Genomic DNA, 14,569 nt, shown 5'->3' on the forward strand with positions numbered 1-14,569 from the left:
GGAAGGCCCATCACAGTGTGGAGTGAAGTGGCCTCTTGGCTTTGGGGCTTCCTGCTCAGTTGGAGTCATGTCAGTGTGGTGGTTATTCAGCACTTGTAAAGACAGACTGATAGGCTCCACTCATTTGAAGGACACGGTGAGATAAAATGGTCTGCAGCAAAAAGACAGTGTTATTTTTTGTGTATTAATTTTGCAGCTGTTTCAGTGTCATTTTGATACATTCACACAGGAAATCAAGGGCTCTGCTCATGCACTGCTGGGCCTCCTGGTCCCCGTGGTGTGCAAGGACCTCCAGGTACTCAAGGAAAGAAAGGACAAATGGGATACCCTGGAAGACAAGGAGAAAAGGGTGATCCAGGCTTATCTGGTGCTATGGGATCATCAGGGCTCCCTGTGAGTAGAGTTCATGAGTTCCAGTAAATAAAAAACCCCATTTGCTTAATAGACATAGATGATTTTTTTTTTTTTTTTTTTTTTTTGCAGCTTAGTGGGCTTTCAGTCAGCAAAAAAGTGTCACTTACCTGTGGCCACATTGGGTTCTGTAGGGATGGCCTCAGCCAGCAGTCACCACACTCTGAGATTATTTTCCTGTGTAGCCTCACTAGATTCTCTTTTGAAGTCTGCAACAGGAAGAGTTTGTAAATTGTTTGCATCTTAATATTCCTGCATTTGCAGCCACAGCTGTATGCAGCCATGGGCCTCATTCTCCTAGCATTACCATTTCTCATAGCTGTGCATCTCTGCATTTGGCAGTCAGGCTGAACCTCTGTTTAGACACACACCTCACACACCTCTTTTTAGACATCAAAAGAGCTAAGTCTTTCCTTTTGCTGTGTTACTTTAATTGGTCAGGATTTGGAAAACAATGCAAGAGCAAGAGACAGATAACTGATTTTCCCCAGATTCCCACATTGATTCCTTGCAGGAGAGATCTGACAGGTTGGTTGGTTTGTTTTTGGTTTTTTAATGGTAAGGGAACACCTGGTTCTGCTGGACCACATGGTGAAAAAGGAGAGAAGGGTGATCCAGGAAGAGTTACAATAAAAGGTAAGCACACATTTTATCATTAGGCTTTTTGTTCCCAATACAATGTCTAGGAAATAGCATGAGAAAACTGTATTAATCTACCCTTGAAGTAATGAATTCAGTAAGTTACTGAAGCCTAGAGGTCACACATATCCAAATTGCTTTCTTAGTACCATCTTGTTAATTTTCTTATTGCTCAACATAAGATTTTCTGGCATTTACTCTATATCTCTATACTCTATCTCTGCAAGAGAAATCTAGGGTTCAAAAAAGAAAAAACAGGAAAAACTTTGGGGAATATTGCTGCAAATATTCTCCATCATCTGGCATTGCTACATCCTGATTTCACTGAAACAAAGAACAAAACTCTGCAAAACGTTTTGACAGCAAAATGTTTGCACTCTGTGTGTAGCATGAACAAAAGTCACATTCTGGTGCTGCCTGTTAACACAACTTCTACAGAAAGACCAAGTTGTTCCATCAGGTGTGCCAACCATACACTGCCTTCCTAAGCCTAAAACACATCAATTAAGGAAATACGAATTCAAGATCTGGAAATTACACAGACATGATGAATGCTTAACCAGCACTTAACCTGCTCAGAAATAAATAAATAGAAAAACCCCCAAAATACCCCAAACCAAACCAGAAAAAAACCTCCAGAGAATATACTGCAAATATTATACTTAATGTTTTTTAAAACGTTGTTTTAGGAATAAAGGGTGAAAGAGGTCCTACTGGAGTTCCAGGATTTCCAGGTCCAAGGGGTAATGATGGCAGAGATGGGGAACTAGGATTGCCTGGGGAAAAAGGAGCTCAGGTCTGTTTGACTTTTTTTTTTTTTTTTCCAGTTTACACACTGTCTTATGGAAGAGCTAGCTACTTAAAAGTATTATTTTATTCCAAAATCCAAGGAGATTAATTGCTTTTATGAACTTCTGTCAGCCTAGATTAAAAAAAAATTAAAAATCACAGCTTGTATCTATTGCAAAATTATTTCCCTTGAAGTATTAGTGTTTATTTTGGTATTCCTGAATGTAATTTCTGCATATAAAGTGTGCTAATATTAGGGGTTCAGGAAGAAAAAAAAAAATCTAACAAAACTCTACCCTTTGCTCTGTTGTCTTTGGATATACAAAACTATCATCATCCATGCAGAAGAGTGGTTTCTCCAGATATAAAGACATTTTCTTTAACGTGGCTTTTTATATTCAGAGAAAGGAAAGAAATTGTTATTTTTTACCATTTTTTTCCCCTTAGGGTGATTCTGGAGTACCACTGCCAGGTGATAAAGGATTTCCCGGGGTCCCAGGACTTCCTGGGGTAAAAGGACAGATGGGATTGCCTGGTTTGGGGTTTCCTGGCCCTCCAGGAGTCAGAGGTAGCCCTGGAGACTTTGGTGATACTGGTAGTGTTGGGCCACCTGGCCCAAAGGGCCAAAAAGGTAATTTTGAATGTTTACATTAAGAAACAAATGAAAAAATACATGTTCAATAGTATCCATTACAGTTTCATATGTATTATAAACAGAGTTTATTGATTTATGCTTAATTTATTAATTTATAGGAAAAAAATTTTGGCAAGCTCAGTGGTCATGTGAAGTATGGCCTTTTGCAGCAGACACGAGTGAGGATATGAATTGCTAGGGGCCTTAAACTTGCAAAGTGCCACTTGCAGACTATCAGGGAAATTATTCCTTGAAGTGAAGAGTATTCCTTAAAGATTTGCAAGGCAAAACTTTTTTGCTGAAGGAGCAGGAAAATACAATTTGTACTTAAGGCTTGGCCCATTTCCTTGGTTCTTAAAAAACCCTACCAAAAAAATAAATCTACTCTAAATATATTTTAAGATTGTCCATTAGCCCTTAAGCAATATGGAAATAACACTGTACATAAACAGTCCTTGCCTACCTTTGCACATCTGGTTGGTTCTTTCCATAAAGATATTACAGTGAATTTTTAGACTGCATTCATTCTGAAATCAAACAGGCAAACAGGCCAGTTTTTTCCTCATCTCTTGCTCCAGGTGAGACTGTCTGCTTTACACTGCCATACCCTGGAAATCCAGGTCCTCCAGGTTTTAAAGGTGTTCAAGGTATGTTTACAGATGGGACATTTTTTAACTGAAATGGCATTTTAAGAAGATGCTGATTAAAAAAAAGGAAGCAATCCTAAAAGATACACTAGTCTAATTTTTCAGCAGATGTGTCTCAAACTTTAAAACTGCAAATACACAGTAGTATGCTCATCTAATAAAACTAAGGGCTAGACACCTGCAGTTTGGATGATCAAAGGATTTGTGGGCTGCCTCCACAGAAAGGAATAAGCAAAGGTAGCTTGAAACTCTGTCCTGTCTCAATTAAAATGCAGGAAACTCTGTAAAGAATCCAGGTGGCTGGAGCTGGATAATACTTAGAATATGTACATCTGAATATCAGAAAGAAAAAGGTGTGCAAGGCAAAGATGTTTTGCAGGTCTGTAATTCATAAAATAATACTGCTCATGGCAAGTTGCAGTTGAGACCTAAAATCTGAATACTCATTAACATTACTTCAACTTTTTGGACTTAATTTAAATTCAAAGAACTCATTTAGAAACTGACAAAATGTGTCTTATGATCAAGTCCCAAACATTTGACATGCCACAGAAAACCCTGATCAGAACAAATGAAGATACTGGGTTTTCAAGCTTCTGAATGTGGTATTACACAGCTGCCCAACATCAGTATTGTGGGTGGTAGCCAAAATTTATTCAGACATGAAAGACCAGAGATTAGTGCATGGAGAGCTCCTCTGCACCATTCCAGAGGCAACCACAGAACAATATAAGAATCAGAGTTGAGACCTGTCATTCACTAGGTTAAATACTGCTGTCTTGTAACATTAAAATGTCACAGGATTTCTTCTTTCATCAATTTACTCTGGTGATTTGCAGTCTGATGCTTACAGATAAGGGAACAAGTAAATTTAGAAAAGGAGCAACCATGAACTAGGTTGTGACTTGGGTGGTGCTTCTTGCCCAAAACCTCAGAAGCAGATGAAATCTGCTTGTCTTCGAAATACATTCATTTGCTTGAGGTAAAGATGCAATAACATTTCCTTAGATAACACATTTTAGAGCTCTGTCAGGTTTTTTACATGATTTCTTTCTGTTTCCAGGACCTAAGGGTTTAAAAGGACTCCCTGGTCGTCCTGGACCAAGTGGATTTGATGGGCAGAAAGGCCATCGAGGCAGGCCAGGAGCAGGAATCCCTGGGCCTGAAGGTGAATTGTGCTTCTCTTAATCCAGGAGACCTGCAACTCAAGCTGTAAGGCACGCATGCAGGGTCAGGTAGCTACCACACTAGAACAGGGTAAGCAGCACATTTCATGAAAGCTAATGGAAATCTTGGGATGGAAAGCTAACTGGAATCTTTTCCAGTTTAGCTTTCTTTCCTCCAGCATTGCAGCTGCTGCACTAACCTAAATTTTAGTGTCCAGAGAGGAAGCATTTTTAGAAAACTGAATAATTAGTGTCATTTTAGCAAAGGGATTGAACTGGACAAGAGTGACAGTGACCAAGATAGATGCTGCCCCACAGAAAACTATTCTGGCTTCCCACAGGAGTAATTACAGCCTTCAACTCTTGTAGTGAAATGAGGCAACCAGGTGCCACTAGTTACCAGGCAGTGGGCATGAGCTTGTGTTAAGCCCAACTGTGCCTGATTAGGGCAGGCCCCAACCAAGCATGAGCAGGGTTAGGGGGCCAAGAAAAGGTGAGGCTTGAAGCACAACATGGGCTCATTTCTGAGCAAGCCAGCAGAGAGGTTGGTCAAACCCAGAGCAGTAGCAGCAAGCCAGACTAACCAGTCCTGAGGACAAGAGACTCAGGACACTATTTGTGCACTTCTGCTGGAACACCTGTTGGACCTTAGAGCACCATGCCCCAAGAGAGGTTCATCTTGCAACAAATTCTCATATATCCTTAGCTGTGAATGAAAAACCTGTATGATGTTATTTCTCTTTGCAAAGTGATAATTCTGGTTAAATTTGTTATAGTATTCCACAGTTTGGGGGAAAAAAAAAACAGCCAAAAACCAACAAACAACTTCTGAATTATGCCCTATTTGAATTTAAAAATCCTATCAACAGGCTTTCGGGGACAAGCTGGTGACCCTGGTGATGAAGGTGAAAGAGGATTTGCAGTTGATGGTAAACATGGCCCTCCGGGTCCACCCGGCATAGATGGTCTGAAAGGTGTTCCAGGTGATACTACATATGGTCCTCCAGGAATCCCAGGAAACAGGGGACAGCCAGGACCCCCTGGTGCACAGGGAGCAAGGGGTGATCCAGGCATTCCTGGGCTTCGAGGTATGAGCCAGCTTTTCTGAAACACTTCCATATGTTCAACGGAGAAAAGGCTGAGGAAATCCTGTCCTAAGATAAAACTTACTTTTACTTGGATCCAAAATGCTGACAGTAAATGGTACACCCTATTTTTCCATAGATTCTTACATTTAAGGTTGATCAGCCACTGAGGAACTTTGCAGGGAGAGGAAGATGCCTGTCCCCAGTGCATGGAGTAACAGTGCAGCTTCCTGTTCTTACTACTGTTACTTTTTGCCTTGTTTCAGTCAAAGGCAGAGCTGGAGGCCCTAAGCACAGATAGTCCTTGCCTCAGTCTGCTTACTCTAACCTGAAAAGAGGGGCAAGAGATAGGAGAACACTCAGGGATAGAGGAGTGAATTTCTTTGCCAGGAGATACACAATAAAATCCTCAATATCCTGGCCACTCCACTCTTCACCTCTGCAGGGGAGTTTGGCTGATTGCTGGAGATATCTCCACAGTGCCACTTCCTTCCCACTTCACAGCACATATTGATCTTTCCTTTTATAGGGCTTCCATTTGCCCATCCCTAAGCAGACACATACACTCTTCTGTGTACAGAACACCTATAAAACTGACCCAAATAGCTGGTGCAGGACAATGAGCTCCTCCAACTCTGCTCTTACACATTAGAAATCAGCTTTTTGTGCCATCAAGTTGTCCTCACCCATAGGTGAGAGTTGAATTTGCATTTGTTTCTTCAAGAAGCTCCCCACAACAGACAATTAAAGATTGCAGAGAAGTATCAGTCTTCACAAACTGTGCAAAAATGAGAGGATAAGATATTACAATAACTGAATATGTAAGTTTTAAAATTATAATTAGGAATTCTGAGGGGCGGCGAGTAATGGAAATAAAACATTTTTACACTATTTTGTTGTTTCCAGGACAGCCTGGTACCCCAGGATTTCCAGGTGCCAAAGGTTTTAGAGGCCTGGAAGGTGATATAGGAGCACCAGGCTGCCCAGGATTCCCAGGTCCACCATGTGACACAAGGATACCAGGGCCACCAGGATTCAGAGGTGTCACAGGCCTGCCAGGACCTCAAGGTACACAACATCCATCAGGTTGCTTTGCACCTTTAACCTTTTCATCTCTTTGCTAGCAGATTAAGCACACGATTTTTGGGGCTGGCAGGACAAATATTTCTATGGGAGGTGTTCAGGATTGAGGGTGTACATTATGTTTTACACATTTCTGTAAACTCAAGGAATGTATAATGTGCATCCCAGATATGTCCCAATTTTCCTTCCCTTCCTATACTGTTACTTAACTGCCAAATCACTGTGTTTGCTTTTAGAAGAGCTAGAAACTGAGGAGTTCTCTTACTCTCTTATTCTGTTGTCCTTAACTGAGTCCTCTCATTACTCTGAAACTTTTATCCTCTTTGTTTTTAAACAGAAGTTATTCAGAGACAGCTAGGAGACATATATCAAAACTATTCACTAACTAGGAGGGATTTTTCACAAAGTGCTTCTACTGCTATGTCTCTCACTAATGAAATACAAGAAAACAAATATTCCAAGTGAAAATTTTAGGCAGATAGCAAAGATTCCAAGTTATTTTGCCATGTTTGATGACATTCACATTTATACAAAAATCAATCACTTTCTAGTTTTTTTACATCCAGTTGCTGAACCCTTTTCCTGCATTTGCACACATAAATTAAAGATCTTTTTCTCAGGCTTACCAGGCTTCAAAGGTCAGAGGGGAGACAGGGGCCCAGCTGGGCCACCTGGCACCAAAGGTCTCAAAGGCTTTCCGGGCTCACAAGGTCCTCCAGGTCCTCCAGGCTCACGAGGAATTCCAGGACCTGCAGGCAGTAAAGGACCACCTGGTTTCCCAGGACAAACAGGTAAGTTAAACAGCCTGCAAACCACCTCATCTATAACTTTCTTGCAGAGCAAGATATTTGTACTTCTATTAAAGCTTGGAAGTACTTTACAACCTCCTCCCTTTCCAGCTTCAAGGACAAGACCCTGAATCCAGAAAAAGAGGCAATAACAACAGCATCCCTTGTTCTATCTCTTATAATAAAACCAAAGGGGGGGGGAAATAGTTGGATGCATCTTGGTTAACCCTGATACATTATGGTTGTATTATAATGCTGACATATTTCCATGCATTACTACATCCTGATTATTTGTATAGGTTATCCCTACATGCTATAATAGCAGCAATACACTTTTTATTACATCCAGACTATTTCCTTTACTGATTCAATCTGGTAACATACTGATGAGTAGGTGGAGAAATAGCTCCTCACTGTTTCTAATACTTATAAAAATGCAACCATGGTTCCAAATCATCACTGGCTAATGGGCAAAGGTTCTGAGTAACTCTAGCAAAATTCTCTTCTCCTGTGTCTGTCATCTGGACAGTAGGAGCTGTGATTTCCAGCAGCAATATGCAAAATCTGGTGGCATCTTAGGCAATGCACTGTATTTAAGATGCACAGGGGCACAGCTGCTTTAGCAGTTAAGTGCAGACTAAAACTCTAGGGTGCTGCAGCAGGGAAAAGGAAGATACCTGCTTCAAGGTAATCTGGATTTCAAGACATGCTCTTGGCATGAGCCCATGCTCCAACTACTGGTTCTCTAGTTTTCTGGATTCTTAAAGAGTTCTCCTGAAGTTCCTGTGCCTTTTGCTTTATAGTCTTCCTTAGAATATGACAGCAACAGCATAGCAGACTGAATGTGTAAATAAAGCATTTAATATTACCAGGAAGCAAAGGGATTCAAGGACCGCAAGGCTTTCCAGGACTCCCAGGTACACAAGGCCCAATGGGAATCTCTGGCACAAAAGGTGAAGAAGGAAAAATGGGTTCACCTGGGCCTAGTGGAGAATCTGGGGATATGGGAATAACAGGTTTGTAAAAAATCAATTTCACTCTTTAGTTATGTTATTGCCTTGTTTAGTTTTGTTACTGCTGTGCTAGGAATATATTTACTTTTTCATCTTGTTATAGGGGCATGTTCTGTGTTCAGAGATACTAAGTACTAAATCCAGTTGCCTCACTTACTAATGCATAATGAAAAATAACTAAAAAATTAATCCTTCTCAGATCAATATGTGCATCAAAGAGTAAGATGACTTATTCGTGCCTTGAATTTTGTCTTGTACACATCTTAAGCTTAATATTTTTCAAGTTTTCTATCATATTATCTGTGTTCTTCATTCTGTGTAAACCATACAAGAAATTATCTTGCTAAATATGAATAGAGGAAAGAGAATAACCATCCCCAAGGTGCAGTCACAGACAATACATTCACCCTTTCGTATTCCAGACAAGCAGGGAATAATTCTGCCTTAACATCACCTGGGTTAATACTGAATTAAGCAGGAGAAGGACACTAAATGCTGTTAGCAGTGAGCTTGCTGAAACAACTGAGGTCTGCACTGGTAGTTGAAGGCTTTCTCTGTTAGGGAAGTCTTCACTAAAATTAGTTTTTAGGACATGTGACTCAGGATTCCATATGTTTGGTTCAAAGGTGAAAGAGGGCCTCCAGGAGACAGTGGCTACGTTAGCATCCGTCTTGAGAAAGGACAGAAGGGGGAACCAGGCTCTCCTGGTGAGAATGGAATTAGAGGTGAAAGAGGTAAGTTCATAAAATAAAGCTCTGCACACATGCACATTCCTCTGATACCTTTCAGGGGTGTTTTCCACAGGTTTGGGTTGATTGCTGCAGCAGCAGTCAGCAGCCTTACAGTGTTTATAGATTCTTGAATGAGCTGCTTTCTTTGGGCCATTACTAAGGCAATAGACAAAGCATGAAGGCAAAGCCATATTCAAACTAAATGTCAAGTAGTGGCTTGACTATGTTGGTCATTTTCTTGTTCTGCAATTAACTTCAGGTGACAAAGGCAATGCTGGTTTCAGAGGCACCCCAGGATTTCCAGGGAAGAATGGTGTCCCAGGACTGCCAGGTGACCATGGTGACACTGGACTGATGGGCTTTCCAGGATCACGGGGTTTCCCAGGACCAAAGGGCATTACAGGAATTACAGGTTTTCAAGGACAGCCAGGTGACCAGGTAAATTAAAAGTGGGAGTGAAATATCCTGGACTTTGCAGTTATCTCCTTCCTCCCAGGAAAAATGATGAAGGGTACTGTATTATATTCTCCTTCTGAGAAGAGAGAGGATATAATAGAAAAGGTAAATTCCTTAATGCAACACGTCAGTGATTTGATTACATTTTAGAAGGAACTGCATGTAGGCAAAGGGCTTCCCCCTTCTCCCCTCATTGCATGTCGTAATTTTGTTATTTTGCCACTTGGTGGAATTCTAGGCTGTGCAGCACTAAGAACTGTGCAAAAATGGACACACCATCAAGTCTAAGATTATTCCTAAGAATAAATTGACAGAGTTCACAAATTACTTCCTGCAGAGATCACCTCGAGTCCTGTGTCCAGTTCTGGGCCCCTCAGTTTAGGAAGGATATCGAGGTCCTGGAGCAGGTCCAAAGGAGGCAACTGGGCTGGTGAAGGGACTCGAGCACAGACCCTATGAGGAGAGGCTGAGGGAGCTGGGGGTGTTGAGGCTGGAGAAGAGGAGGCTCAGGGGAGACCTCATCACTCTCTACAACTCCCTGAAAGGAGGTTGGAGCCAGGGGGGGGTTGGTCTCTTTTCCCAGGCAACTCTCAGCAAGACAAGAGGGCAGGGTCTCAAGTTGTGCCAGGGGAGGTTTAGGTTGGAGATGAGAAAGAATTTCTTTCTGGAGAGGGTGATCAGCCATTGGAATGGGCTGCCCAGGGAAGGAGTGGATTCTCCGTGTCTGGAGATCTTTCCAAAGAGCCTGGATGTGGCACTGAGTGCCATGGGCTGGGAACCACGGGGGGAGTGGATCAAGGGTTGGACTTGATGATCTCTGAGGTCCCTTCCAACCCAGCCAGTTCTATGATTCTATGAATCCATGATACTACAGCAGCAGCACAAGCTTGAAATTCATATATAGCTGCTTCTTCATATCATGCTGTGTGGAGAAGCCAAGCTAGGAGGCAAGACAAACCAAGTCTTCTGTGCCCATAATAACAACTTGCACCAAACACAACCCAGGCAAAGAATATTGCTCAAGAAAAAACCCACACAAGACTGAGCATATATCACATATGGATTTAAGTTAAAAATTCTTCCCTGGCTTGCATGCTAAGTAGACAGACAGTGAGATTACAGGCAGTGTGAAGTACAATTGTTTTTTGGGTAAAAGGTCATATCTTTGCTTGACTTACCTTTTATTATATTTCTTTGAAGAGATGATCTGTGTTTTGCTGAGTGCAGATTGTTATTTAAAGGGAAAAATTACAGAAATCTTTAAATTTTTACTGTTACCTCAAAAGATTTCTAACAAATGTTTCTAGCAACTTTGGATAACATACAGCAATATTTGGTACATTTTTATAGTACCTTTTAAATCAAATTACTTAAGCCATCTGTGGGGAATATAAGCTGTTGAAGCCAAGAGTTAGCATAAACTATAAAAGCAAAAATTCTCAATGATTTGATTAGCAAGTCTCATCTACAGTTTCTCAGCAATGTTAATGGTCAGTGTTAGACATGTAACAAAGACAACAATGCTTATGTTTATGCTTAAAATACAGTTTAGCTATTTATATTGATTGCTGGTCTGTTTACCATGTAAGAGAACCAAATGCTCTTACAGATCATTCCTGCTACACATATCATATATGAAATGGGTTTGTTTTGTTTTTAAATCAGGGTGATATTGGCTTACCAGGAATCCCTGGAAATCCAGGACTGACTGGCTCAAAAGGAGCTAAAGGTAATGAGTTTATATAGATGTGCTTCTGAAAAGAGAATATTGTTAGGACATAGTATAGTGCTGAGTACTTATTAGAGAAAACAGGACAAAAGTTTAAAACATCAGTGTCATTAGAAACATGTCTGTCTGATCTGAAGGCAAAATTTGGACTTCAGTGTATTCCTTAATAGTTCATACCTTAAAAAGCAAGTCTTACTAATTTAGAAGATAAATTTGTGTCAGATATCATGGAGTTCACATGCAAAAAACCCTTTCATGGATCTGTAAAATTTGTCAAATCAAAGAAGAGAAAATGCAGTCATGGTATTACTGCAGGGTACCACACATATATAGAGACTTTTTTACATATTCCAATGTGATTTACAGTTTTTATGTCATTTACTTTCCAGTGTTTTCTAGGCTATGATTTTTTTTTATTCATGGACCTTCTGAAATTAGGCAGGATTCATACCCATGCATGCAAAATTGTTCAGTTAAAGATTAAATTTTGCATATTGTTTTTGTATAGGTAGGTATTATTCTGGAAAAAAAAACACACTACAATATTTAGATTTTTTTAAAATGTTTCAAAGAAATACAGACTTGTGTCATCCATGACATTACAAACTTAATTTTTGCTAATAAATAATGAAATCAAACCACTGTCTGGAAAGAAGCATTACAGGGAGAGGAAAAAATATTTTCTTACTCAAGTTTTCCATTACTTAAAAAAGTCAAAGCCTTTTCAGACAGGGAATGTATTCCCCCAAGAAAATCAAAGAACAATATTCAGTATGAAGAGAACTTGAAAAGACTCTTACTGGAAAAGTTATCCTTAAAGCTAAAGCAGGAAATGGCCAGTAAAGGTGGGGATTGCTATGGCAGGGGATTTCCAGCAGCACTTACACTTTATAACTTCTCTTAACCATTCATAGCAAAATCAGACAATGAAGCTGGGGGCAGGATGAATTTGTACAGATAAAGTAAGGCAAAATTGTTCAAAAATAATTGATTCTGTGATGAATAGGAATTTCAGTACAGACAGAAAGAAGGTGTGCTGGCTTAAAGTCACCAGCTAGTCCCTAAAAAGCTCTTTCTAGTGAAATAGACTCACATTGTATTGATTTTGCACAACCTCACAAACCTAAGGAAAAAGTTCTCTTTGTTTGATGAAGTGTTCTAGGGAATTTACACAATGCCTTTTATTTTCAGTGTCAGTATATGCTGGGAAAGTTCTCACAATTTGGGGGATTGTTGAATGCTGCCAGGAGTCACAATAAACACAAACTGAGTTAGTAGATAGTTTGCATGTGCCAAAGCATTTTTCATTCTGTTCTCTCTCTCCCTTCTACTCCTGTCAATATCTATGAGTAAATTATCTGATCTTACAAAACTGCCCAGCTTTGGTTTCTTTGGATGAAAACTAAACTTGTGTGAAATGAAAGTCATTTTCCCTCAACAGGCAAGAGAGGTGACCCAACTCCTCTGCTTGGTACACATGGTCAGAAAGGGCCTTCTGGAGATCCAGGATCACCAGGTACCTCTGTCTGATTAAAGAAAAAGATGGACCTAGCTTATTTTCATTATGTTTTTTTAATGAAGAGGGAGTTTTGCTTCCTGTGCATATGGAGCTGTATTTTCTATAGTTACAAACCCAGGGACTGGAGAGGCATCAGTGTGCAATATTGCTGCCACAAAGTCTACTAATTTCTAGTACAGCACCTATGAACTTAACAAAACTCACCAGAATAAAACCTGGCTTGGCTATAGCTCTGATCTTTCAGGTATCACCCCTGCTCTGAGTAAAATTTCTTGCTAATAAAATGATGCAAGAATCTGAAGTGTATAAAATCCTTTTCTCTACTGAACTTTTATATTTTTAAACTTACCATGAGATGAAGAGCTGGCATCTCTAAAACAAATTAATTGTAGGTTTTCACTGTTTGTTTTTTTTCTTTTTTCTTTTAGGACTTCCTGGATTCCCAGGGGAGAAGGGTTCACCAGGTATCCAAGGGCAACCTGGAAGACCAGGATCCAAGGGTGACCCTGGATCCCCAGGAACACCTGGATTTCCAGGTAATGCCAAAGTTTAAAAAGTAGTGCTATGTAACAGCTCCAAAGAGAGAATGGAACAGGAAAATGCAGCTGAGGATAAACCTCTGTGGAAGAGGCTGGAGAAATCAGAGGTCATATGAAGGCTTGTAATGAAAGCTATTCCAGTACCTAAAGATGTCAGCAATAGTCTGCTCAGTCTCATAGAGCCAGATCTATCAGTTCTTCATAAATTCCCACACACTTTCAGGTACCTTGATTAACTCAGTGTGCTGCATAGCATGAATTTAAAAAAACAAACAAAAACACTCAGTGTAAGACATTTTTATATTCATGGATTTTTTTTTTTTCCACTCTCAGGAGCTACAGGTCCTCAGGGATTGCCAGGAGAACCTGGGGAAAAAGGGAAACATGGAATTTCAGGACCTCCAGGATTGCAAGGATTAGCTGGATCTCAAGGCAGAAAAGGTAAGCAGTATAGAGCACAGTTTTACTGACAACATAACAGCAGTGGAAATTATGTTGTAGTAGTGAGCATGATTTTGATTCTGTACTCTTGTACTACAAGAGGGGTTGGACTTGGAATTAAGGGTTGGACTTAAAGATCTCTGAGGTCCCTTCCAACCCAGCCAATTCCATGATTCTATGATAGAAGGAGAATGAAGCCATTTCCCATCACCTTTGAAAAGTAGCATAAATGACACACCACAAAATTGGGCTACACTCTAAAATGAGTCAGGTAGAAAGAGGATTCTGGTTCAGCTGATGTGACTGACAGCAGAAGTTCAGGAAAGAAAAGGAATTCACAGTAATTCAGACGTTTCACTCACTTCAATTATGCTGCCTTCTACCTTTTCACCATGGAGTGCCACTGTTACTCTACAAAAGCAGCTGATTGCTATGGACAGGTTTGGGGTTTTTTTTTTGATTTAACAAATTGTGCTAAGATAGCTTGGGTTGCATTTTGTTTTGTTTTCTCCAAAACCTAATTTTTGGTGGATTTAATGGAGGAATATTTACTTCAAATCCTAGCTTACATTTCTTGCAGTGATTGTTATGTAGAGATTGAACAGCAGTTAATCTATACAGTTGTTTTTGTTGAAGAATATTATTGATTTTTACTATACTCAAAATGATATATTGAAATTATAAGCTACATTAATGCTTCAGAAAGAAGAGGAATCAACTATGTATTTTGTATCCTCTCTGTTATATTGTGCATTATAATTGGTTCCTGGACAGGAAAAAACAAATGGACCCATAAAAACAAATCACTGTAAAGTAACACTTGGGGCTCTGATAAATGGCTGAAGAGGACAACAGATTCACCTTTCAAAATCAGCCTAAGGAAAATAAAGAAAAGGTTT

The 14,569-nt window shown here is 40.0% G+C and overlaps 1 protein-coding gene across 1 annotated transcript in view; it reads left to right on the plus strand.

The window, feature by feature from the left end:
- The window catches only part of COL4A4 (collagen type IV alpha 4 chain), a 58,771-nt gene that overhangs the window by 29,937 nt on the left and 14,265 nt on the right, over positions 1-14,569 (plus strand). The window contains exons 22-37 of the mRNA XM_030456294.1: positions 230-393; positions 975-1,047; positions 1,740-1,846; positions 2,287-2,470; positions 3,052-3,120; positions 4,184-4,288; positions 5,156-5,374; positions 6,278-6,439; positions 7,075-7,245; positions 8,115-8,258; positions 8,882-8,989; positions 9,246-9,424; positions 11,108-11,171; positions 12,613-12,687; positions 13,119-13,226; positions 13,563-13,670. Of these exons, the coding sequence (XP_030312154.1) occupies positions 230-393; positions 975-1,047; positions 1,740-1,846; positions 2,287-2,470; positions 3,052-3,120; positions 4,184-4,288; positions 5,156-5,374; positions 6,278-6,439; positions 7,075-7,245; positions 8,115-8,258; positions 8,882-8,989; positions 9,246-9,424; positions 11,108-11,171; positions 12,613-12,687; positions 13,119-13,226; positions 13,563-13,670 (2,040 nt within the window). The remainder of the gene's footprint in view (positions 1-229; positions 394-974; positions 1,048-1,739; positions 1,847-2,286; positions 2,471-3,051; positions 3,121-4,183; positions 4,289-5,155; positions 5,375-6,277; positions 6,440-7,074; positions 7,246-8,114; positions 8,259-8,881; positions 8,990-9,245; positions 9,425-11,107; positions 11,172-12,612; positions 12,688-13,118; positions 13,227-13,562; positions 13,671-14,569) is intronic.

This window comes from Calypte anna, chromosome 9 (assembly GCF_003957555.1).
Source record: "Calypte anna isolate BGI_N300 chromosome 9, bCalAnn1_v1.p, whole genome shotgun sequence".
Taxonomy (NCBI): Eukaryota; Metazoa; Chordata; class Aves; order Apodiformes; family Trochilidae; genus Calypte; species Calypte anna.